The sequence below is a fragment of the Sciurus vulgaris genome (genome assembly GCF_902686455.1).
Source record: "Sciurus vulgaris genome assembly, chromosome: 8".
In the NCBI taxonomy this organism is placed as follows: Eukaryota; Metazoa; Chordata; class Mammalia; order Rodentia; family Sciuridae; genus Sciurus; species Sciurus vulgaris.
Window position 1 is genome coordinate 86,056,306 of NC_136468.1, and position 25,214 is coordinate 86,081,519.

At 42.2% G+C, this 25,214-nt stretch overlaps 1 protein-coding gene across 1 annotated transcript in view; it reads right to left on the reverse strand.

The window, feature by feature from the left end:
- The window catches only part of GSDME (gasdermin E), a 75,798-nt gene that overhangs the window by 15,659 nt on the left and 34,925 nt on the right, over positions 1-25,214 (reverse strand). Inside the window, exons 4-6 of the mRNA XM_079151131.1 lie at positions 9,125-9,296; positions 6,926-7,046; positions 1,428-1,592 (exon numbers count right to left, since the gene is read on the reverse strand). Coding sequence (XP_079007257.1) covers positions 1,428-1,592; positions 6,926-7,046; positions 9,125-9,296 — 458 coding nt within the window. The remainder of the gene's footprint in view (positions 1-1,427; positions 1,593-6,925; positions 7,047-9,124; positions 9,297-25,214) is intronic.

Below are 25,214 nucleotides of genomic sequence, written 5' to 3' on the forward strand. Positions count from 1 at the left end.
TACTTCAGAGCCATAAGATTTCTAAAATACATTCTTTTTGTGTCCTTTCTATGCATATTTTGTATCCTTTCATATTAAACGCATGATTTTCAAAGAGGCTGGCACAGCAAATAGCTATGCCATGGTCTCCTTCCTTTCCTCCTCTATGTGTGCTGAAGATGAGTTACTCACATCCTCTGCAGGATGCTTGGGAACCCCTCCCTTATAATCCTCTTTAAGGTTATCAAAAGTTTCTAGTGAATTAAACCCAATAGAGATCTAAAAACAAAGATTTCATAAAACAATGCATTGATACACAGGACCACATACTAATTACATAACTGTATCACCTCTGCTGATGAATTCTAGCAAACAAGAGTAGCAGCCCCACAGCCTCAGAACTAGTAAAGGACATTCAAAAACTTTCCTGTTGATAGAACTAGACTTTTGCCAGCCCCAGCCTGGAGAGAAACACGGACTGTCCTCATTAGGATCTGAGACACAATGACCAGGCCGGCCTCTACCCTACTCCTGCCCAGCATGCCCTGCTGCCCGCTGCCCACCAGCTCACTAGAATGGCCAACTCGCCCCAGCCCTGGACTGCCTTCCACTTCCCTGCAGTGCAGGGAACCCACAACATCCTTTAATAGCCCAAAATCCCACTCATCACCTATCCAGAAGGAAAGACCTACAGGACTGGGCCCATATTGCCATTCTTCCAACACTGACATTTTGTGACAGAATCGACAGGACACACCAAAGCCCACTGAGGAGTCGCTCTTCTTCTCCACCAAGTCAGAGTGTGTTCTGAGCCACGCCCAGCTTTGCCCTCAGCTCTCCCCTAACTATCTGTTTTTCCTTTTCCTTGCCCATCTCCTCCTCCTACTGCACATGGTGCTCCCACCCAAAAGACACCAGCTTTTTAAAACACAGCATGGTGGAGAGGAAAAGGAACTGCAGCAGGCGCCTCCTGAGTACTGCCCCTCTTCCTCTGGCACCATGTGGCTCGTGCTATGTGGATTAAGAGCCTCCAGGGGAGCATTTTGCAGTGCTGACAAAGCATTGCTCCTCTTGGCAATGGAGGCTGACACATAATGAAACAGATGAAACCCTTGGGTTTCTCTAGCTGTTCTTCGTCGCCAGCAGGCTTCCATCATCACAATGAGAGGAAAACGCTGGCCCCTGAATGCTTCAGCCCTCAACCTCCTCCTGCCCCTACCACTTAGGGTCATTCTCCCCACGGTTTCTTCAAAACATGGCGCCCACGCGCTGGCATTCCCTAAGATCCAGCCAAGGTGGGTTCAGAGGCAGAGCTGCTCCCTTTTCAAATAGTTTTTATGAGTCACTGAGGAGTCACTGATCCTCAAGGCCACAGACTGTACCGTGGGGTATAGAATTTACTTAGCCATCAACTAGCCACAAGGCAAGACCCACCCGACTGCGAATACCTTGTTTTAAAACACTTAACGGTCCATCCTGGGAAGACGTCCCATGCCCGGCATCTGGCATGTCCATGAATGCAAACTCTCGAAAGGCCATGGGGTCCAGGTAGACAGAGTCAACTCTCCTCTCGTGCTCGAAGCCACCATGCTTCCCTTGGAGGAGGCAGAACTCTACAGTGCAGGAGAACAGGACAAACCAGACACCGGGTCAGCCCAGGCGTCGTACATCTTAGGCCTCCCTTTACCCAGCTCAGGCTGGGGCAGAAAACACATCCACCTTCTTCCCCACAAAACCCACTTCTTACACCTTACACTGCTTGACCCAGAACTTGGCATTCCCTACAAACACAGGAGCAATGGCTGTTCCTGACAAAGCCCTCCAGAGTGGACTCTCCAAAAGGCAGGCAGCGATCTCCCACAGGCTGGAATGCTTTCTTATCTTGGTTTGAACAACCTCTGAACAAATGCAACCCACCATGTATGAAACAACTGAAGAAATTCAAATACTCATAATATTAAAGAATTATTATGAGTATATTTAGATGCACAAGCAATTATATGCCTATGTCTTGAAAGGAGTCCTAATTTCTCTTTATTATTGAAGGGAAGGATCTATGGCATGAAAAAGAAACTACTGACATAAAAGAATGAATCTATACAAGTCTTTTTTTTAAAGCCTATTGCCTAAAGGTCCTAGAATATTTATAAATGAAACAGTATAATGCCTATAATTTGCTTCAAAAAAATCCAGTGGGAAAGTAGGGAGGTGGTAAAGTTTTGGGCGAAACATGGATCGTCCTGGTTATTGAAGCTGGGGTGGGGGGTATTCATGTCTCACTCTATTATTAGCTCTACTTTGGAACATATGTGAAATTTCCATAATAAAAAGCTTTTTTAATAATAAAAGAAACGTTTCCTGAAACACTTCCATATTGAGAACTCAACTAAAGCATCTAAGCTGTGGGTAAAAATAGCAGGTATTATGTTGTTACGTTTATGCTAAGCAAAATCGGTACATGCACTCACGAATCCGGGTTCCCTCTATGCTTCTATTTCGTGATCGGGGTACTTAGAGGTGGTGGAGCGAAAATGTGGCTGAGCTAGAAACAAACATCTTAGGTTCTTGGCTGAGAACCTAACAAACATCTTAGGTTCTACAAGACAGATTAACCTCAGCAGAGCCACAGATTCACTTAATATGGATTTTACATGACCCAGAGTCTTCATGAGGAGACGAAGACCCAAAGAGTTGCACCTGAGTGTTTCTGTGTTCCTGTGACACAGAGGGAGAGTCACGGAGAAGCAGGACAGGACAAGGAAGCTGAGGGGAGCTCGGACGCTCCTGTCTTTGGGCAGCTGCTCCTCCCTGCTTCAGGAGAGGCTCAGGAGACCCTTCCTCACTTTATCATCTCCTTCCCAGGAGATAGGCAAGGAAGTCACAGTGGCCTTTTTGCTTCTGACATTGCCTCAAACTCTTTCACTTTAAGATATTTTGGGGTCTTTGTATCCTAAACCCCATTGAAAGAGAACCAGAAGTGGTGCCCAAGCATCTCAGAAGGAGCTCAGCAGACAAGGGGGTAGACACGCCCCAGACGGGAGGGGCAGCCAGCACAGCTCAGGATCCTTCCAGGACAGTGGACTAACACTGGGGACATCACTAGGCAGGTGGTGCTGGTGATGAGAGGGAAAGCTGAGAACACACGCTGTGGCCGACTTCATGCTTGGGACAAAGGGAGCCACAGAGGGTGTTTGAGCAGGTGAGTGAAGTGATCAGATTTTTATTTTGAAATAATCACATGAGCTAGACTGCTAGGATGAAACAGTTGGGGCTAGATTCAGAGAAGCCAGTTAGGGAAGAGTGGCACAGCAGGTGGTGTGGCTGGGACACGAAAGGGTCAGACTTCTCGCTGTTTTAAAGGACAACCGGAGTCCCAGCCCAGCGTCATCTCACCAGAGGTGGCAGGTGAGAGGCACCTCTTAGGTCCCTCCAGCCTCTCTGGTTGATAAGGCTGAATCAGAACACTGTGGCAGGGGTGACAGAAAACACAGGTAGGTGAGAGAGAGAGAGAGAGAGAGAGAGAGAGAGAGAGAGAGAGAGAGAGAGAGAGAGAGAGAGAGAGAGGGGCAGAACTGGTTCACAGTCAGGCAGTGAGTCACCAGAACATCACCTAAGCCGGATCACCAAAGGCAGAGGGAAAAGGTCCCTGGAGCTCCCCGCCCAGCACAGGTGTGGGAAAGGAGCCAAAGGAGGGGCCCAAAGTGTCCCCAGGGTACCTCTCCCAGTAGTACAAAGAGGAGTTTATTTTCAAAGACCAGAAGCCAGCAATGATACAAAGCTTGAAGCAAATGAAAACAAGAGCCAAACCAGACAAGGCTGCATGGCACATGCACATGTGCGCACATACACAACACTCACACGCACACACATGTGCACACATGTGCACATACACACACACACACACACAGAGTCCAAGAAGAAAGAAGACCCCCTGGAAGCAACAGGCCACCCCAAAAGAGCTACAAGCACCTGGGTCTGCAGGGGTCCCTGGGTCCCTGGCATGCTCATGAGCATCTTCTAGCATGGACCAAGATTTCAAAAGGCGTTACAGAAATGACACATTATTCATAATCATCAAGATAAGGAAATAATACATCTGTTGGTAAATAAATGGATAAAGAAAATGTAGTACAGAAACACAGTGGAACAGTATTCAGTCTTAAAAGAAAATGAAATCCTGCCATTTATGACAACACGGATGTTCTAGACACAAAAACAAACACCATATGACACGCTCATATGTGGAATCCAAAATAATCAACCTCACTGAAGCAGAGAAGAGAAAAGTGGTTGTGAGGGGCTTGGAGGTGGAACAAATGGAGAGAAGTTGGTAAAAGGGTGTCCAGTTTAATTACAGATAAGATCTAGGGATCTAACACACAGAACAGCAATAACAGTGAAGAACACTGTTTTGTTAGCCAAGACCTGGAATCAACTTAAATGCTCAATAACAGAAGAATGGATAAAGAAAATGTGGTACAACCACACAATGGAATACTGCTTGGCCATTAAAAAGAATAAAACCCTGTCATTTGAGACAGGGTAGATGAACCTAAAGGACATTATGCTGAATGAAATAAGCCAGACAGAAAGACAAATACCACATGGCCTTACCCACGTGGAATCATGTTATAGAAGTAGGGAGCAGTACAGTGGCTCCCAGAGACCAGGAAGGAGATGGGGACAGGGTGGTCAGTAGGGACCAAGTTATCCTACTTACTGGTTTTTTGTTTGTTTCTTTGTTTGTTTGTTTGTGTTTTTGTCACAGATGGACAAAATACTTTTTATTTTATTTTATGTGGTGCTGAGGATCAATCCTGGTGCCTCACACATGCGCAGCAAGCACTCCACTACTGAGCCAGGATGCCAGCCCCCTAGTTACTATTAATAGCAAGGATAAGTCCTGGCTTTCAATGGTATACAAGATGGCCACATTTCACAATGAGGTGCTGTATATTTCAAATGAGCTAGAAGAGAGGTGTCAAGTGTTATCACCATAAAGAAATGATAAATGCATGAGGTGACGGATATGCTAGATTTGAGCAGTACACAATGTATAGCGATACTGGAACATCAAATTGCGCCCCTTACACAGGCAAAATTTAAGAATTTCAGCTAAAAAAAATACTGTACTCCTTACTTGAAATTTATTAAGAGCACAGACCTTGAATGTCTTGGTACACACACCCCAAAAATGGTTACTACGGAAAGTGACAGACGTGTTAATTAGCTTGATTGTGTTGATCACTTAACAATGCATAAGATAAATCGTCAGGTAATATGCCTTGCATATTTACAATTTTTGTCAATTGTACCTCAATAAAGTGGGGGAAAGTGACACATGGACCATAAAGCCAGACAGGACCACCAAGGTACAAAATGCCACAGTGCACATGGTGACAGTACCCATCATATGTTAATACCAGGATGATTCACCATCATGATGCAGTTTATTTGGAAGAAAAGTCTTCAAAGAGAAAGAATGAGATAAAAATAAAAATGCCTGGGACGTCACACATTAGGAGGTAGGTACCTCAGGGATGTGGTTGCCAGTTACTGGTGTTCTTGGGGTTTCCGATGACCCTCACCTGCCTCTCTGGACCAATTTCTTAAAACTGACGCCTTCTCTTCATGTCTCCTAAAGCAAATGACTTCCGTTCCCTAAAATTCCCTGAAATGCAGTCTGCATCATCTTCAAAACGAAGAGAGGGAGGCTCAGTGGTTTCATTCTGTCCCCTGCAGATGCTCAGAAGCCCCTGGCTTATGGATGGGGTCACATCAAGATGCTCAGCACTGTGTTCTGTGTTCCCTGTCTTTGTAGCTGAGTGGTGTGGTAACTCGGGTGGGCTTAGTGACTACAAAAGCTGAAGGGAAGCCCCTCACCTCGACCCACTTCACCCAAGCAAATGGAGGAGAAGAGCCAGAGGCGGCAAAGGGCACATGCAGGGTCTGATAAGGCTCGCAGTTCAAAACTGTTCTGTGGAAAATGTCAAGCTGCATGAGAACGGAGGAAGAGGATGCTGAACCTGCAGCCACCAGCTTCAAGGGTGGTCGCTCCCGGCCACTCTTCTTCAATTCCACCCGCCACATACACCTTGCTGTCCACCACATCATTGTGGAAGCAAATTACCAACATTTTACCATTTCATCTGTGAAATTTCAGGATAACTTTAAAAAGTTTTTAAAAACATAACTCCTAACATCATCATCAGACCTAAAAAAATGGACAATGTGGTAATCATTTGCTTATTTGTGTCCCCCAAGAAGCTGTAAGAGGTTTCTTGGGCTCAACACAAGCTCTTCTCCTTGGGACCAGGAGGGGAGGACCATTAAGACAAGCAGACATTAGTGAAAATGAAACCTTATTTTCTTTGAACAATAACGACACACTTGTGATCAGCAGAGGAAGGTCAAGTTTAGTCTTTCTGGCTCTGTACTAGGGTAGAGAAGGTGGGATAGCAACAGTGAGGATGGCAGTAATAGCTAAGCTGAAATGGTTAACAGGTGACCACTGCACCAGGCACACTGGTTTAACCCTCACCGAGGCCCCAAGAGGGAAGCTTTCCCCTTCCAGGGGTGGGGAAGCCGGAGTCCAGTAAGACGCACAGCCTGCCAGAGACCTCAGCAGAGGTCATGGCGCTGGGTCGACACCTAGTCTATCTGCCTGCAGAGCCCATGTTCCTATCCCTCTGCATTGTTGGTGGGACCTGGCCCCATGCTGGCACTTGGAGGAGGAGGTGACCCTGCTTCTGGGTTTCCCTCACCAAAACCCCCCAGTGTTACCCATTTCACCAGGACCCAGATTTGGGGCACTCCCAAACTCTTTTGCTGTCTCTTCCCTCTCTCACTATGATGCCCAAAGCAGAAAGGGATCTTCTACGAGAATGTACCCCAAAGAACCATGGTGGGGGGTTGACATCCAGCACCCTCCAGAGGCAGCACTCACCAAACTGGCCATCCAGCTTCACATATAATTCAATGATTCCATAGGCAATGGTGGTGGCAGCTGGGATCTCCAGCACCACGTTGGTATCCTTGATGACATTCCCATCCTCCATTGCCGACACCTGTGGGCAAGAGCACATCCTCTGACACTCCCTGACTCCTTTCTGCCTCCCCATTGTGTGTATCCTCTTCTACATGGGGTGCTAAGACAAGACCCATGGCACTTAGTAGGAATGGGAACAGGGCTGGCTGGCGTGGATAAGGATTTAATGGTTGTCGGCATCAGGCTGTTTCACACGTATTCCCAAGTCAGTGGCTAACCGGGCGGTACCAAAGCAAGATTCCAGAGTACAGGATACAGTGAGGTTTGGTCGATGGTGCTGAATAAAGATAAGCCACGTACCACATAACTACGTTCAGATCAACAACAGACCACATACATCTCGATGGTTCCATAACATTATAATCAATGGTACCTCAAAATTCCTATCACTGAGTGACATCATAGGTGTAGCAACAGTAAGGCACCACCTGTGTTTGTGGCGATACTGGTATAAACACACCTACTACACTGCCAATTATATAAAAGTATAGCAATACTGATATGTAAAGAATACTTGGTAATAATAAGAGACTGTTACTGGTTTGTGGATTTTTTATACTATACGTTTTATTGTTATTTTAGAGTATACTCCTTGTACTCAGGAAACGAAGTTTATAGCAGAATAATACACCAATAGTGGCCTCATGCATGTGGGGTTTATGGAATGGCTGACCTCTGCCACCTGGGTCTGCATAAATGCACTCTAGAATGTTCCCACAACAAAATCACCTAGTGACTCATTTCTCAGGGCGTACGTGACGCATGACTGTAAATAAATAAGGTCACTTCTCAATTCCCTCTATCAAGGGTTATGGAAACAACTTTGAAACCCCTATGAATTTCTAACAGTATCATAGCCTGACTAGGAGAGCCAGCTGAGTTGCTCAGACTCAGTGGATGGTCCCCTGTGCTGATAAACAGAACCAGGAAGAGAGGAGGCAGTGAGAGAGGTGGCGGGGAGGGGGGAAGCAGGGCTGAGAAAAGGATGTGGGGGGGTGGGCAACTGGGGAGCCAGGCTGTCCTTCAAATGCTCAGAAACGAGAGTCCTTTCTGTAGTGTCCCAAGAGAGCAAGCTGAGAAACTATTTTCTGGACAAACACTGGAGACAAAAGAACTGTTTTTAGCAATTTGATCATGGTCAGAGTATGTTGGTTTGAGTCAAGAAATGGCAGCTGGGCTCGTGACTCCCAGGCTCTGGGACTTTGGTGGGTGGTGACAATAGGCAGGATCAGCCTAAGCCACCTCCCATCAGGTACCTCTCTCCTCAATGCTGTACAGCCTACCTAGCTTTCCTGCCCCAGAGTTCCAGCTCCAGACCTACCCTGCACCTCCTTCCAAAGTCAGCCTTCCTGGCTTCTCTAGAAAAATCCAAGTTACCCAAGAAGAAAACCTCTAAGAGAATATGAGGTACCTTGACCAGCGGGAGGGAAAGCAGTTTGGGGTTCACAACTGCCTGCTTGACATTCAGGGGTCAGCGTGGCAGAACTGTCCTAGTGTGGAAGAATCCATAGATGCACACATGGATAGGTCTCCACCTACTCTAACTTAATCCACAAAGGATTTGGGATGCCTAATCTGAAAGTAATCATTTTGAGTTCCCTGGCTCCAAGGTGCTCCAAGGACTCTCCTGGACCTGGGCCTGGCCAGTGACCATTGACTATTTTTCTTTGGGGAAGGATCCCACTTCCATCAGGGAAAGCACCTGACCTAGGTCCACCTTGCCAGAGGGTCAGAATTGTCATGGCTTGGGTCTCCATCAAGAATAGATCTGACCAACATGGTGAGATCCAGCCTGGAAGCACTTCTGCCCCTGGGATTGCAGCAAATCTGATGAAAGCCTGGAGCTGCCAGCCCACAGGAGACAAATCCTCAAGTCCTGGATCCAGCAGTGACTGAAGCTAGATCGCCCCAAAGACTGCAGCTATACAGGCCAATAAATTCTTGTTCACTTAAGTTGAGTTATATCTCTATGAACTTACTACAGAAAATTCTGACTGACGAAGTCTCCACCCAAAGAGGCCCCTGACCATGGTCTCCATGGCTAGGACCAACGCGGCTGCCCAGGCCTTGGTCCCATCAGCCCCTGGCCTTGCACACCTGCACCGTCTTGGTCTGGATCCCCACCATGCCACCGCACTTCTCCTCGATCTGAACATGCTCAGATATCACACACTTCTGCGTCGTCACGATCTTCTGTATCAGGACACACAGGACCTCGTTCCTCCTCTCCAGCACCTGCTGGAGCACTGGATTTTTCAGATTTATCACTCTGAAAAAGAAAAATAGCAGTGAGTGGCCTGGAGCCTCGGGGAGGTGGATGCAGCATGAATCTCCTCCTCTCACACAGATGGCGGCTAAGGAGCAGACAGGTGATGACCAGCTTCGTTGATTTCCCAGTGAAGAAAGAGGGAGCAGGTTACCCAGAAAGGCATCAATCAGCCTGTCCTAAGGCCACCTTCTTGCATTCACTATGAGGACCCCAGAACAAAGCCACCGTGTGAAACTGTCGGCCCTTTAACTAGGTCAGGGGATATTTCCACGTCACCCTCTTGCTTAAAAGCCTTCAATGCTACACTCTGTCCCTATTCTCACCCAGGCTAGGAGGCCTCATTGATCTGGCCCCTGCCCCCTGCCCTGGGCAGACCTCACCCTCCAGCCTCCTCCTTGTGCCTTAAACACACCAGGCACATGCCCAGCCATGGTTTGGCACCACGTCCCCCTGCTGCCACATCTCACTGACGCATTGTCACCTCCTTGGGGAGGTATTCCCAGTGCACTCAGCCTACAGAAGCACCCCATTCATGTGATCACAGCCTAATGCCACTTCTCTAGAGAGTAAATTTCCATACAATTATTTTTCTAGTTCACTCCTTTATGGTCTGTCCCTTCAGTCCAGAGTGTCAACTCCACAGAGATGGTACCATGCCCACCTGTGTCCTGCTTTCCTCAGGGCTGGATCAACACTCAGTGCACAGGAAGGGCTCAATAAATATTTTTAGCACAAACGAATAAAGAAAGCATGTGGGTTTTTTCTTCTTTTTGCTCTAAAGAACAGGTACCTGAGTACATGTGTGCATCCATGAGTGAAGGAGAAAATATGTGGAAGATGGAGGAGAAGGAGGATTAGTACTTTGGTGGGCAGGTGGATTTCTTCCCTTTTGCAGCCACTGCTGAAGCAGCAGTGGCCAACATGAAGTTCAATCCTGTGTGACTTCTGACAGAAGCAAAAACCATAGAAGGCATTTTTAAACACCTTCCCTCACCCACAAGAGGATCGCGTCTTCCCCTTTCCACGGAGCTGAGACAAAAGTACCCGTCCGAAAGGGTGATGAACTTCGGGTTGTTTGAGGACACTGGAAAGGTCAGCAAATTGGCAGAGTGGTCCAGGTTCACGGGAAGAAATGTGTCATCTATATTGAACAGGTGCAGGGGGAAAAGGCCAGTGGCACAACTGTCCCTGAGGGCTTTCACCCCAGCAAGGTGATTATCCTGGGCTGGACCAAGGTACAGAAAGAGCCTTAAAGAGAAAGTCACATTTTGCCAAGTAAGAAAAGGGCAAATGTAAGAACAATTGAGAAGATGAGGAACAGGGCGATCTTACATACAATGTTCACTTCAAACTGGTAAATGGTAAAGGAAACACTATTTCAAGGATAGTGAGGGGGAACTCTGGAAATCAGCATAAAAGTGATAGCAACCCTAAACAGCAGAGAGAGCTAGAAGACAACCTAGAGAAAAAAAGCAAAGCAAATTCACGATTTCAACACCAACTTCCACACTGGTGCAGGGAGCCAACACTACGGGGGTTGCAGGAAAGTGTCAGCAACTGGATCACAGCATCAGACCTGCAGGAGAATTCCACAGTCTTTACAAGCTTTAAATTCTTTTTGCAGAGTTGCCTGGTCTAAAGTAAACTTCTCTGGGGTGAATGTGGTGGTGCATGCCTGTAAGACCAGCTACTTGGCAGAAGGATTTCAAGTTCAAGGCCAGCCTAGCAAGTTAGCAAGATCCTCTCTCAATATAAAAATAATAAAGGGGTGGAGTGGGAAAGTGGGGATGTCACTCAGTGGCAAGGGGCCCCCAGGTTCAATCTGCAGTACTAGAAAATAAATAAATAAAGTAACTGCTCTGCTCCAAAGAAGGAACTTACTTTGAGTTCCCCCAACCCCTAGAACTCAACCTACCACAATAGCCACTGCTGATGTCATCTGGCTTTTTAGGTTTGCAGCCAGTTACCCAACCCCATCAGAAGCTGTGGGCCAGGGTGCATCTTGCTGGGCAATGGGCAGCACCCTCAGCATCCTGCAGCCTCAGGACCAGTGGCTGCCATACCATAAGCATGATTCCCATCCACACTTCCCCATAAGAACTAAGGATGATCTCTTCCCTAGCCCAGAGCCCTGGGAACATAGCTGCTGAGAAAGCTCAGCATCAGGTAAGCTTATCCCCAAAAACCAAATGTCCCATCTCTGTACTACAGGACAGTAACTACTAATACCATGTGACTTGTCCCCACCAAAGATTGACCTGTGTGACCTAGGGATATTCCTATCCATATTCTGCAGCTCTAGAACCACAGATACCAAAGACACAAGTCCCAGTACCTCTCAGCTCAATAAACAGGACCTAGGAAAGGTCTCCCCGACATGCTACATCTCCAGAAATGTAGACACGAACATCACAAGCCCCAAAATTATCTGCACATGCCCGGGAAGACATAGGAAATGTCTCCAACACAGTTCATGAACTTCAGACCACAGCCAATGGTGCCACAAGTCCTGGTACCACCCATGCTTGTCCTCTGGGACCCTGGAGAAGGCATCATCTGGATCCCATAATTCCAGGAATGTGGGTAACAATGCTAAAAGCTTCAACTGTAGTAACCCCAAGGAACATAGGGGAAGGTCCCCTTTGTGTTCCCAAATCATGAATTAACACTTATTCATGAGACTAACCCCAGCATCACAGTGCTCATCTCAAAAAACTTGGGGAAGCTCCATCCTGTGGCTTCTGGAATCACATCGCCAGGCATCTCCCACACTCATAAGACTCCTAGAGAAAGTTTCCTTCAGATCCTCTGACTGGGGGAATGTGGCTGCTGGTTGCCACAACACTTGGCATCACTCATGCCCCTGAGGGACCTGGGGACAGTCCTCTCCACATCCCACATCACCAAGACTGGCAGCTGCCACCACAAGCCCCAATGCCATCAGTTCTTGATTTGTGTAACCTGAAGACATATACTTTTGGAAGTCTGTGTCCACTACAAAGCCATACTGCTAACTTCACAAACTGCTTTAGTCTGGATGATTGATGTCTTCATAGACACTGCAGATGTGAATCACACAGATGCTTGTGAGTTACCCTGTGACCAAACACAAAGCACCTATCCAACTGAATCCTATACCCCATGTAAATGCAAAAATAATTTCCTACTTAAGCCACTTCATAAAATTGGAAGGGGCAAACATTGCACCAGATGTGCAGACACAACACAAGGACACAAGAAACATGAAAGGAAACATGACTCCACCAAAGGAGAACAATGATTCTCCAGAATCAGATCTCATGTATCAGAATCAATCTATGGTATGCCTGAAAAAGAATTTAAAATAAGGATCTGAAGGAAACTCAGTGAGATGCAAGAGACTACAGATACAAAATACAAAGAAATGAAAAAGACATTCAGGATATGAATGAGAAAAATCACCAAACAAATAGAAATAGTAAAAAGAAGCCAGACATGGTGGTACCTAGCAACTTAGGCTTAGGCAGTAGGATCTCAAGTTCAAGGCCAGACTCAGCAACCTAGTGAGGAACTAGGCAACTTAGTGAGACATTGTCTCAAAATAAAAAATTATAAAGGATTGGGGATATAGTTAGTGGTAGAGTGATCCTAGGTTCAATCCCCAGTACAGAAAAACAAAAACAAACAGTAAAAAGAACTAATTGAAAGTATTAGAGCTAAAATTTTTAATCGATAAAATAGAAAAACATAACAAAGAATGTACACACTGGGTACAGTGGTGCACACCATCATCAACTTGGGAGGCTGAGGCAGGAGGATCATCAGCAACTTGGGAGGCTGAGGCAGGAGGATCACAAATTCAAGACCAGCCTCAGCAACTTACTAACACCCTTCTCAAAACAAAAAGTAAAAAGGGCTGAGGATATAGTTCAATGAGAAAGTGCTCCTGGGTTTAATCCCTGATACCCACTCCCACAATGTACATAACAGACTAGAAAAAAACAGAACAAAAAATTTCTGAACTTGAGGATAAGTCTTTAGAATTCACCCATTCAAATTAAAAAAAACAACAATGGGGGGAGGGACAGGTGGAAGAAGAGGGGGAGGAGAAAGAGAAGAAGAGAAGAAGAAAGAATTTAAAAGAATGAAGAAAGCCTACAAGATTTATGGACACATTAAGTGAATACATGTTCACATCAGGGGAATTCCAGAAGATGAAGAAAAGGTAAAAGGCATTTAAAACCCATTTCATAAGATAGGAACCCCCAAATTTCTCAAGTCTTCAAAGACATATGTACATCCAGATACAAGAAGTTCAAAGGACCCCAATTAAATTAAACCAAAATAAACCTTCACCAAAGCATATCACCATCAAAACATCAAAAGTACAAGACATCAGGCACAGTAGCTCACATCTGTAATCCCAGTGGCTACGGAGGCTAAGGCAAGAGGATTGTGAGTTCAAAGCCAGCCTCAGTAACTTAGAGAGGCCCTAAGCAACTCATTGAGATCCTGTCTCTAAATAATATATAAAAAAGGAGTGGGGATGTGGCACAGCAGTTAAATGCCCTGGGTTTAATCCCTAGTACCAAAAGAAAAAAAAAAAAAGTACAAGACAAAGAAAATCATAACAACAGCAAGAGAAAAGCACTGCATCACATATGACTTATAGCAGCTATCTCGGCAGAAATCTTTTTTTAAATTTACTTTTATTGTAAACAAATGGGATACATGTTGTTTCTCTGTACATGGAGTAAAGGCATACCATTTGTGTAATCATACATTTACATAGGGTAATGGTGTTTGATTCATTCTGTTATTTTTTCCTTCCCCCCACCCCTCCCACCCCTCTTTTTGCTCTATACAGTCCCTCCTTCCTCCATTCTTGCCCCCTCCCACCCCCCATTATGTGTCATCATCCACTTATCATCAGCAGAAATCTTGATGTCCAAAGAGAATGGGATGATGCATTTAAAATACTGAAAGGAAAACATTGCCAACATTAATACTATACCCAGCAAAATTATCCTTCAAAACTGTAGGAGAAATAGTCTTTCCCAGTTAAGCAGAAACTGAGGGAATTCATCACTCCCAGAACAATCCTGCAAGAAATACTTAAGGAAGGTCTACACTATAAATGAAAGAATAACTACCATTATAAAAACACATGAATATAAGAAACTCAGTATAAGAACATATACACAAGAGGAAAGAATCACACCTTGGCAGGACAGAAAACTATAAAATCACAAAAATAAATAAGAAAGGTGAAAAAGAACAAACACAAAACAAGTGGGGGTTTGCAAGCTTGAAATAGGCATGTGGAGGATACCAAAGTACTGGTAGTGTTCTCTTTATTTACCATGGGTGTTTGGTTTAACATTTCCTTTGACCATATTTATGCTTTAACAACAAAATTATTTGAAAAGAAAAAAAAACCAAGTAGAATATAATTAACAAAATGATAGGAGGCGGCTCATACCTTTTAATAATAACACTGAATGTAGGTGGATTGAATTCATCAATTAAAAAACATAAACCAGGCTGGGGATGCAACTCGGTGATATAGCACTGCCTAAATGTGCAAGACCCTTGATTTAGTCACCAGTACCACCAAAAAAGCAGGGAGAGGGGGACAGAGAAAATAGACTGGTTGGTGAGTTGAGAGAGAGAGAGGGAGAGAGAGAAAGAGAGAGAAAGCAAGCCAACTATATGCTTTTTACAAGACACATAGACTAAATGTGAAGGATTAGAAAAAGATTTATCATGCAAATGTAAACCAAAGTGAGAAGCACTCATGCTCACATCATTGAGCAGGACTGAAATCAAAAGAACTATAAGGGGCTGGAGAGATAGCTCAGTTGGTAAAGTTCTTGCGTTGCAAGCAGAAGTCCCTGGGTTTGATCCCCAGCACCACAAAAAAAAAAAAAAAAAAAAAAAAAAAAAAAAAAAGAAACTATAAAAGACACAAAGAAGGTCACAGTATATATTGATGAAAATATCAATTCAGCAAGAAGAAAATTGTAAATACATATGCTGTCTACATGGAACCACCCAAATATGTAAAGTAAATAGTAATAGATCTAAAGAGACTGAGAGAGACTCTAATACAATAAAAGTTCAAGATCCATTTTTCTCAATGGTCGTTCATCCAGACAAAAACATCAATCAAAAAACTTCTGAGTTAAGCCATACCACAAGGCAAATGGACCTAAAGAAATTTATAGAATGTTTCATCCAACAGCAGCACAGTACATTCTTCTCATCAGCTCACAGAACATTCTCCATAATAGATCATATGTTAGATCACAAGTCAAGACTTAATAAACTTGAAAAAAAAAAAAACCTAAAATCATATCATGTATCTTCTCAGACCACAACAGAATAAAACAAAAAATAAACAACAAAAAGGCTGGGCATGGTGGCATACATCTGTAATCCCAGCAGCTCTGTGGCAGGAGGATGGTGAGTTCAAAGTCAGTCTCAGCAAGACCTTAAGCAACTCAGTGAGACCCTGCCACTAAATAAAATGTAAAAAGGGCTTCAGATGTGATTCAGTGGTTGAGTGTCCCTGGGTTCAGTCCCCTGTACCAAAACAAAACAACAACAACAAAAAGAATGTTTGTAAATATGTGGCAACTGAAAAACATTCTCATAAATTCCAATGGGTAAACTGATTAAATTAAAAGGGAAATTAAAAAATTCCTAGAAATAAATGAAAATGACAATAGCACAGCATGTCAAAATCTGCAGGATACAGAAAACCAATACTATGAAGGAGATTTATAGTAATAAACAGCCACAAAACAGAAGAGTTCTAATAACATAATAATGTACTTCTAAGACGTGGAAAAGCAAGAATAAATCAAACTTAAAGTTAGCTAAAGGAAATAAATAGTAAATATCAGAGTATAAATAAATCAAAAGTAAAAAATAAAACTAAAGATAAAATGAAAAGTTAGTATTTGAAAAAATAAAATTGACAAGCCTTCAGCTAGACTAACCAAAAAGGAAAAATGACCCAAATAAATAAAATCAGAAACAAAAAAAGAAGACATTTCAAATGTATCACAGACATACAAAGGATCAAAAGAAACTACTATGAACAATTATGCTACAACACCAAATGCCTAAAAGAATAAATTCCTGAACTTATATAACCTACCAAAATTGAATTAAAAGGAAATAGAAAATCTAAATAGACTAATAATGAGTAATGAGATTAAAGTTGTCATTAAAGCCTCCCATCTGAACAAAGCCCCAGACCTGATGGCCTTACTACTGAATTCTGGAAAAAATAAATTCTAATTATACTTAATCTATCCCCAAAAACCAAAATGGAAGAAACTCTGCCAAACCCTTTCCAGGCCAATGTTATGCTGATACCAAAACCAAATAGCAACAAAAATAAAAACTACAGACCCATATCCTGATGGACACACATACAAAAATTCTCAGTAGAATATCAGCCAACTGAATTCAACACATCAAAAAAAAAAAAAAAAAAAAATCACACACCATGACCAAGTGCAATTCATCCCAGGAATACAAGACAAGGATGGTTCAACATAGGTAAGTCAATAAGCATGATACCACACATCAGCACAATAAAGGACAAAAACCATGTGATCATTTCAAAAGAGGCAAAAAAGCAGTTGATAGGATTCAACATCCTTCATGATGAAAATCTCAACAAATAAGGTTTGAAAGGCAATATATAAAAAACCCACAGTCAATATCTTGTCAAATGGGGAAAAGCTGGAAGTGCTTCCTCCAAGATGGGGAAAAAGATAAGGATGGTGGGCTGGGATATAGGTCAGTGCTAGAGCCTAGCAAGTGAAAGGCCCTGAGTTGGATCCCCAGTATGAGTATTTAATAAAATACTAGAAGAGCAATTAGGCAAGAGAAAGGAATAAAGGGTCTCCAAATTCGACAGAAAGAAGTTAAAGTTATCCATGTGTGGAGATCCAAGATGGTGGACTAGAGGGAGGTTGCATTCCTTGTTGCTCTGTAACTCGAGTTTGAAGCAGAAGAAAATCTGTTTCTCTGTGAGGCAATCTTTGCTGCTTATTGATCCCCTGCTATTTATCCCGTTTGTCCATTTTGATCACCTGCAGTCTGCCAGCCTATTGACTACTTTTTGAGTGCAGACTGCTCACTGACTGCCGCCTATCATCTGCCATTAACCTGCCTCTTGCCTGTCCATTGCCTGCCTTTCACCTACCCATCACTCACTGCCTGAGGTCCACCTGCGGATTGTCCGCCAGTAGCCTACAGACCACCTGCAGACCACCCGCAGACCACCACAGACCACCAGGGAATCACCAGTTGCCTGCTGTTGCCTGGAAGTCAACTGTCACAGTACCAGCAGGTTTGTTACACGTGGCTGCCGCCATCCTGGGGCAACAGCCAGGACCTGCAGGACCCTCAGCCTGACCAACAGCACTCCACACAAACTCTGTGCCCATGCCCCACACTGCAGCTTCCCATTTACCAACACTTTGGGAAGCCAGTGCAGCCATCTTGGATTATCCTGGAAGTGGAAGCAGCCATCTTTAGGTGGGACCAATACCATCCTGAGATGCCTGCTGGAGACTGGAAGCTCATTGTCAAGTACCTTTCATGCATCAGCCTACTAGAGACTGGGAGGTTTGAATAGTATATGACTGTTATAGTATAGAAATTTTTTTCACTTTTTTGAAATTTTTTAAGTTTTTATTTCTTTATTTTTCTCACTCTCTCGATTTTCCTTTTGTTTACCTGCTTCTTCAAAGTTTCTTTCTCCCTTTTCTCATGCTAACAAGCAACTTCTTTTGATTCCGCTTTCACTCTTCCTAAGATCTAGAACTTCTATATACTCTTTTCTAATTTCATTAACAGTTACATCCTATTCCCCTCCCCATCCGCTCTGTCTACCATTAGAAACTGTAGACCTCATTGCAAATCTATTTGTTATACTGTAGATAATAATTGAACTCATCCTCTCTGTTTATTATGACAATATTGTTAACATCTTCATAGGAGCTATTTGGTTTAGGGCTGCATATTGTCTGTACTGGGTGCTGCTAATATTGATCTTCCCCATAAAGAAGAGGTTTTGAAAACCTGCAGGGTCACTATAAGCCTATCGGGGGGAAACTGCAATACCCTAGATCCACAGTGCTAGAGGGGATGATACGTGAAAAACAAGGGAAGAAAGTGTTCCAAACAAACCAAGATTCTATATTAATAGAATCCAAAAACAGCATGGTAAAAGAAATGTCAGAAATGTCATTTTACTTAATTAAAATGATTAGCAGAGGAAACGGTGAGATAAGAGAGCAAGTGCAAGAACTGAATGACCACTCCAATAAGCAGTTAAAAGAGCACTTGCAGGAAGCAAAAGATCATTTCAACAAAGATAGAGATTCTGAAAAAAAAAAAAAAAAAAACAGAAATCCTTGAAATGAAGGAAAAAATAAACCAAATAAAAAATTCAGGCGATCCAAGATGGGGGAATAGAGGATGACTGCATCTCCAGTCGCTCCAGAACCCAGGATTCAAGAAGGGGAGGCATTGAGAGACTCGAACTAAAATAGAGCCACATGGTGAGTCTCCCCCACTCAGTGAAGCTCGGCCCAGGTGGCAGGCCCGGATTCGGGCTGCTTATTAGAGTAGGGCAGGGCAGCTAGAGTCTTCCCCAGGCGGCCCTGCGCACTCCGGCGGTGGGCTCCTCCCACACGGCCAACTTCTCGGAGCAGGCCCCAAGTGAGAGACTTTCCACACAGAACCAGCTCCAAGCCCTGGAACCAGTAGCGGGCTAGGGGCAGCTTTCCTTGGAAGCACTGCATTATCAAGTTACTCCAAGACTTCAGGCTACTGAAGGCAGGATGGTGAGACACTGGAAATCTACAGGGACAATATAAGCCAATAGAGGAAATCTGCAATATCACACAGTCCCACTGACATCTGACCAATATGAGAAAACAAGGGAAGAAAATGTCCCAAATAAACCTAGATACTATATCAATAAAACCCAATGACAGCACAGCAGAAGAAATGTCAGAAAGGGAGTTCAGAATGTACATAATTAAAACAATCAGGGAAGCAAATGAGGAGATGAAAGAGCAAATGCAGGCATTAAATGATTGCACCAATCAACAGTTAAAGGAGCAAATACGGGGAGGAAAAGATCATTTCAATAAAGAGTTAGACATATTGAAGAAAAACCAACCAGAAATCCTTGAAATGAAGGAAACAATAAACCAAGTTAAGAACTCCATAGAAAGCATAAGCAATAGGATAGAACACCTGGAAGACAAAAACCTCAGATATTGAAGTCAAAATATTTAATCTTGAAAACAAAGTTGACCAAACAGAAAAGATGGTAAGAAATCATGAACAGAATCTACAAGAATTATGGGATATCATGAAGAGGCCAAATTTAAGAATTATTGGGATTGAGGAAGGCTTAGAGAAACAAACCAAAGGAATGAACAATCTATTCAATGAAATAATATCAGAAAATTTCCCAAATCTGAAGAATGAAATGGACAACCAAGTACAAAAGGCTTATAGGACTCCAAATATACAAAATTACAACAGACCCACACCAAGGCAGATTATTATGAAAATACCTAACATACAAAATAAAGACAGAATTTTAAAGGCCGTGAGAGAAAAGAATCAAATTACATTCAGGGGAAAACCAATAAGAATATCAGTAGATTTTTCAATCCAGACCCTAAAAGCTAGAAGGGCCTGGAACAACATTTACCAAGCCCTGAAAGAAAATGGATGCCAACCAAGAATCTTATACCCAGCAAAACTTACTTTCAGATTTGACGATGAAGTAAGATCCTTCCAAGAAAACAAAAGCTAAAGGAATTTACAAAAAGAAAGCCGGCATTGCAGAACATTCTCAGCAAAATATTCCATGAGGAAGAGATGAAAAACAATGATGCAAATCAGCAACGGGAGGAACTAGCCTAAAGGAATAGCCAAATAAAGGGGAATCCAAATCATGTCAAAAAACAAAAATGAGTCAAATGACTGGGAATACAAATCATATCACAATAATAACCCTGAATGTTAATGGCCTGAACTCATCAATCAAAAGACAGACTGGCAGAATGGATTAAAAAGAAACACCCAACAATTTGCTGCCTGCAAGAGACTCATCTCATAGAAAGAGATACCCATAGACTAAAGGTGAAAGGATGGGAAAAAACATACCATGCACATGGACACAGCAAAAAAGCTGGAGTAGCCATCCTCATTTCAGATAATGTGAACTTCAAGCCAAAACTAGTCAGAAGGGATAAAGAAGGACATTACATACTACTTAAGGGAAGCATAAATCAGCAAGACATAACAATCATAAATATCTATGCCCCGAACATTGGCTTACCCATGTACGTCAAACAAATCCTTCTCAATTCCAGAAATCAAATAGACCACAACACAATAATACTAAGCGATTTTAACACACCTCTCTCACCGCAGGATAGATCGTCCAAAAAAAATTGAATAAAGAAACCATACATCTCAATAACACAATCAACAATTTAGACTTAACCGACTTATATAGAATATACCATCCAACAAAGAACGAATACACTTTCTTCTCAGCAGCACATGGATCCTTCTCTAAAATAGACCATGTCTTATGCCAAAAAACTACTATTAGCAAATACAAGAAGATAGAGATACTACCTTGTACTCTATCAGATCATAATGGATTGATATTACAAATAAATGACAGAATAAAAAAACAGAAACTTCTCCAATACCTGGAGATTAAATAATATGTTATTATATGATGAATGGATAACAGAAGACATCAGGAGGGAAATAAAAAAATTCTTACAAGTAAACGAGAACAAAGACACATCATATCAAAATCTCTGGGACACTATGAAAGCAGTACTTAGAGGAAGATTTATTTCATGGGGAACATTCAACAAAAGAAGTAGAAATCAATAAATAAACGACTCTACCCTACAGCTTAAAGCCCTAGAAAAAGAAGAGCAGACCAACACCAAAAGTAGTAGAAGACAGGAAATAGTTAAAATCAGAGCCGAAATCAACAAAATGGAAACAAAAGAAACAATCGGAAAAATTAACAAAATAAATAGTTGGTTCTTTGAAAAAATAAACAAAATTGATAAACCCTTAGCCACACTAACAAAGAGAAAGAGGGAGAAAACTCAAATTACTAAAATTCGGAATGAACAAGGAAATATCACAACAGACACGAGTGAAATACAAAACATAATTAGAAGCTATTTTGAAAATCTATACTCCAACAAAACAGAAAATCTCGAAGACATCAACAGGTTTCTAGAGACATATGAATTACCTAAACTGAAAGAGGAGGACATACACAACATAAATAAATCAATTTCAAGCACTGAAATAGAAGAGGTCATCAAAAGCCTACCAACAAAGAAAAAACTGGGACCAGATGGGTTCTCAGCCGAGTTCTACAAAACCTTTAAAGAAGAGCTCATTCCAATACTTCTCAAAGTATTCTATTAAATAGAAGAGGAGGGAACCCTCATACACTCATTCTATGAAGCCAATATCACCCTGATACCTAACCCAGACAGAGACACATCAAGGAAAGAAAATTTCAGACCGATATCCTTAATGAACATCGATGCAAAAATTCTCAACAAAATTTTAGCAAATCGCATACAAAAATATATTAAAAAGATAGTGCACCACGATCAAGTGGGTTTTATCCCAGGGATGCAAGGTTGGTTTAACATCCGGAAATCAATAAATGTCATTCACCATATCAACAGACTAAAAGTTAAGAATCACATGATTATTTCAATAGATGCAGAAAAAGCATTCAGTAAAATACAGCATCCCTTTATGCTCAAAACACTAGAGAAAATTGGGGTAGTGGGAACATTCCTTAACATTGTAAAGGCCATCTATGCTAAGCCCATGGCCAATATCATTCTAAATGGTGAAAAACTGAACGCATTCCTCCTAAAAACTGGAACAAGGCAGGGATGCCCTCTTTCTCCACTTCTATTCAATATCGTTCTTGAGACTCTAGCCAGAGCAATTAGACAAACCAAAGAAATTAAAGGGATACGAATTGGAAAAGAGGAACTCAAACTATCCCTGTTTGCTGATGACATGATTATATATTTAGAGGAACCTGGAAATTCCACCAGAAAACTTTTAGAACTCATAAGTGAATTCAGTAAAGTAGCAGGTTACAAGATCAATGCTCATAAATCCAATGCATTCTTATACATAAGTGATGAATCTTCAGAAAGAGAAATTAGGAAAACTACCCCATTCACAATAGCATCAAAAAAAAAATAAAATACTTGGGAATCAATCTCACAAAAGAGGTGAAAGACCTCTACAATGAGATCTACAGAACACTAAAGAAAGAAATTAAAGAAAACCTTAGAAGATGGAAAGATCTCCCATGTTCTTGGATAGGCAGAATTAATATTGTCAAAATGGCCATACTACCTAAAGTGCTATACAGATTCAATGCAATTCCAATTAAAATTCCAATGATGTACCTTACAGAAATAGAGCAAGCAATTATGAAATTCATCTGGAAGAATAAGAAACCCAGAATAGCTAAAGTAATCCTCAGTAGAAAGAGCGAAGCAGGGGGTATCGCAATACCAGATCTTCAACTCTATTACAAAGCAATAGTAACAAAAACGGCATGGTATTGGTACCAAAATAGACAGGTAGATCAATGGTACAGAACAGAGGACATGGACACAAACCCAAATAAATACAATTTTCTCATACTAGACAAAGGGGCCAAAAATATGCAATGGAGAAAAGATAGCCTCTTCAACAAATGGTGCTGGGAAAACTGGAAAACCATATGCAACAGAATGAAATTAAACCCCTATCTCTCACCCTGCACAAAACTCAACTCAAAATGGATCAAGGACCTTGGAATCAGACCAGAGACCCTGCATCTTATAGAAGAAAAAGTAGGTCCAAACCTTCAACTTGTTGGCTTAGGATCAGACTTCCTTAACAGGACTCCCATAGCCCAAGAAATAAAAGCAAGAATCAACAACTGGGATAGGTTCACACTGAAAAGCTTTCTCTCAGCAAAGGAAACTATCAGTAACGTGAAGAGAGAGCCTACAGAGTGGGAGAATATCTTTGCCACTCATACTTCAGATAGAGCGCTAATATCCCGAATCTATAAAGAACTCAAAAAACTCTGCACCAAGAATACAAATAATCCAATCAACAAATGGGCTAAGGAAATGAACAGACACTTCACAGAAGAAGATGTACAAGCAATCAACAGATATATGAAAAAATGTTCAACATCTCTAGTAATAAGAGAAATGCAAATCAAAACTGCCCTAAGATTTCATCTCACCCCAATTAGAATGGCGATTATCAAGAACACAAGCAACAACAGGTGTTGGCGAGGATGTGGGGAGAAAGGTACACTCATACATTGCTGGTGGGGTTGCAAATTAGTGCAGCCACTCTGGAAAGCAGTGTGGAGATTCCTCAGAAAGCTTGGAATGGAACCACCATTTGACCCAGCTATCCCACTCCTCGGCCTATACCCAAAGGACTTAAAATCAGCATACTACAGTGATACAGCCACATCAATGTTCATAGCTGCTCAATTCACCATAGCCAGATTGTGGAACCAACCTAGATGTCCTTCAGTTAACGAATGGATAAAGAAACTGTGGCATATATATACAATGGAATATTACTCTGCCATGAAGAATGATAAAATTATGGCATTTGCAGGCAAATGGATGAAATTGGAGAATATCATGCTAAGTGAGATAAGCCAATCTCAAAAAACTAAAGGACAAATGATCTCGCTGATAAGCGGATGAGGACATATAATGGGGGGGTAGGAGGGGTTAGCGTTAGGGTTAGGGTTAGGTTTAGGGTTAGGGATAAGGAGGGTGGTAAGAATGGAGGAAGGAAGGACTGTACAGAGGGAAAAGAGGGGTGGGAGGTGTGGGGGAAAGGGAAAAAATAACAGAATGAATCAAACAACATTGCCCTATATAAATTTATTATTTTTAATTTAAAAAAATTCAATGGAAAGCATCACCAACAAATTAGATCACATGGAAGACAGAACCTCAGGCAATGAAGACAAAATATTTAATCTTGAAAATAAAGTTGACCAGAGAAGATGGTAAGAAATCATGAACAGAATCTCCAAGAACTATGGGACATCATGAAAAGACCAAATTTAAGAATTATTAGGATTGAGGAATGCACAGAAATACACACCAAAGGAATGAACAACCTACTCAATGAAATAATATCAGAAAATTTCCCAAACCTGAAGAATGAAATGGAAAATCAACTACAAGAGGCTTGCAGAACACCAAATGCACAAAATCACAACAGATCCACACCAAGGCACATTATAATGAAAATGCCTAACATACAAAATAAAGATCGGATTTTAAAGGCTGAGAGAGAAAAGCATCAGATTGCATATAGGGGAAACCAATATGGGTATCAGCAGATTTCTCAGCCCAGACTATAAAAGCTAGAAGGGCCTGAAACAACATATTTCAAGCTCTGAAAGAACATGGTTGCCCAGCAAAACTAACCTTCAGATTTGAAGATGAAATGAAATCCTTTGATGATAAACAAAGAATTTACAAATAGAAAGCCTGCACTGCAGAACATTCACAGCAAAATATTCCATGAGGAGGAAATGGAAAACAACAATGTAGGTCAGCAAAGGAAGGAACTACCCTAAAGGAAAAGCCAATCAAAGGAGAAACCAAGTCAAGTTAAAAACCAAAAACAAGCCAAAATGACTGGAAATACAAATCATATCTCAGTAATAATCCTGAATGTTAATGGTCTAAACTCATCAATCGCAAGACATAGACTGGCAGATTGGATTAAAAAGAAAGACCCAACAATATGCAGCCTTCAAGAGACTCATCTCAT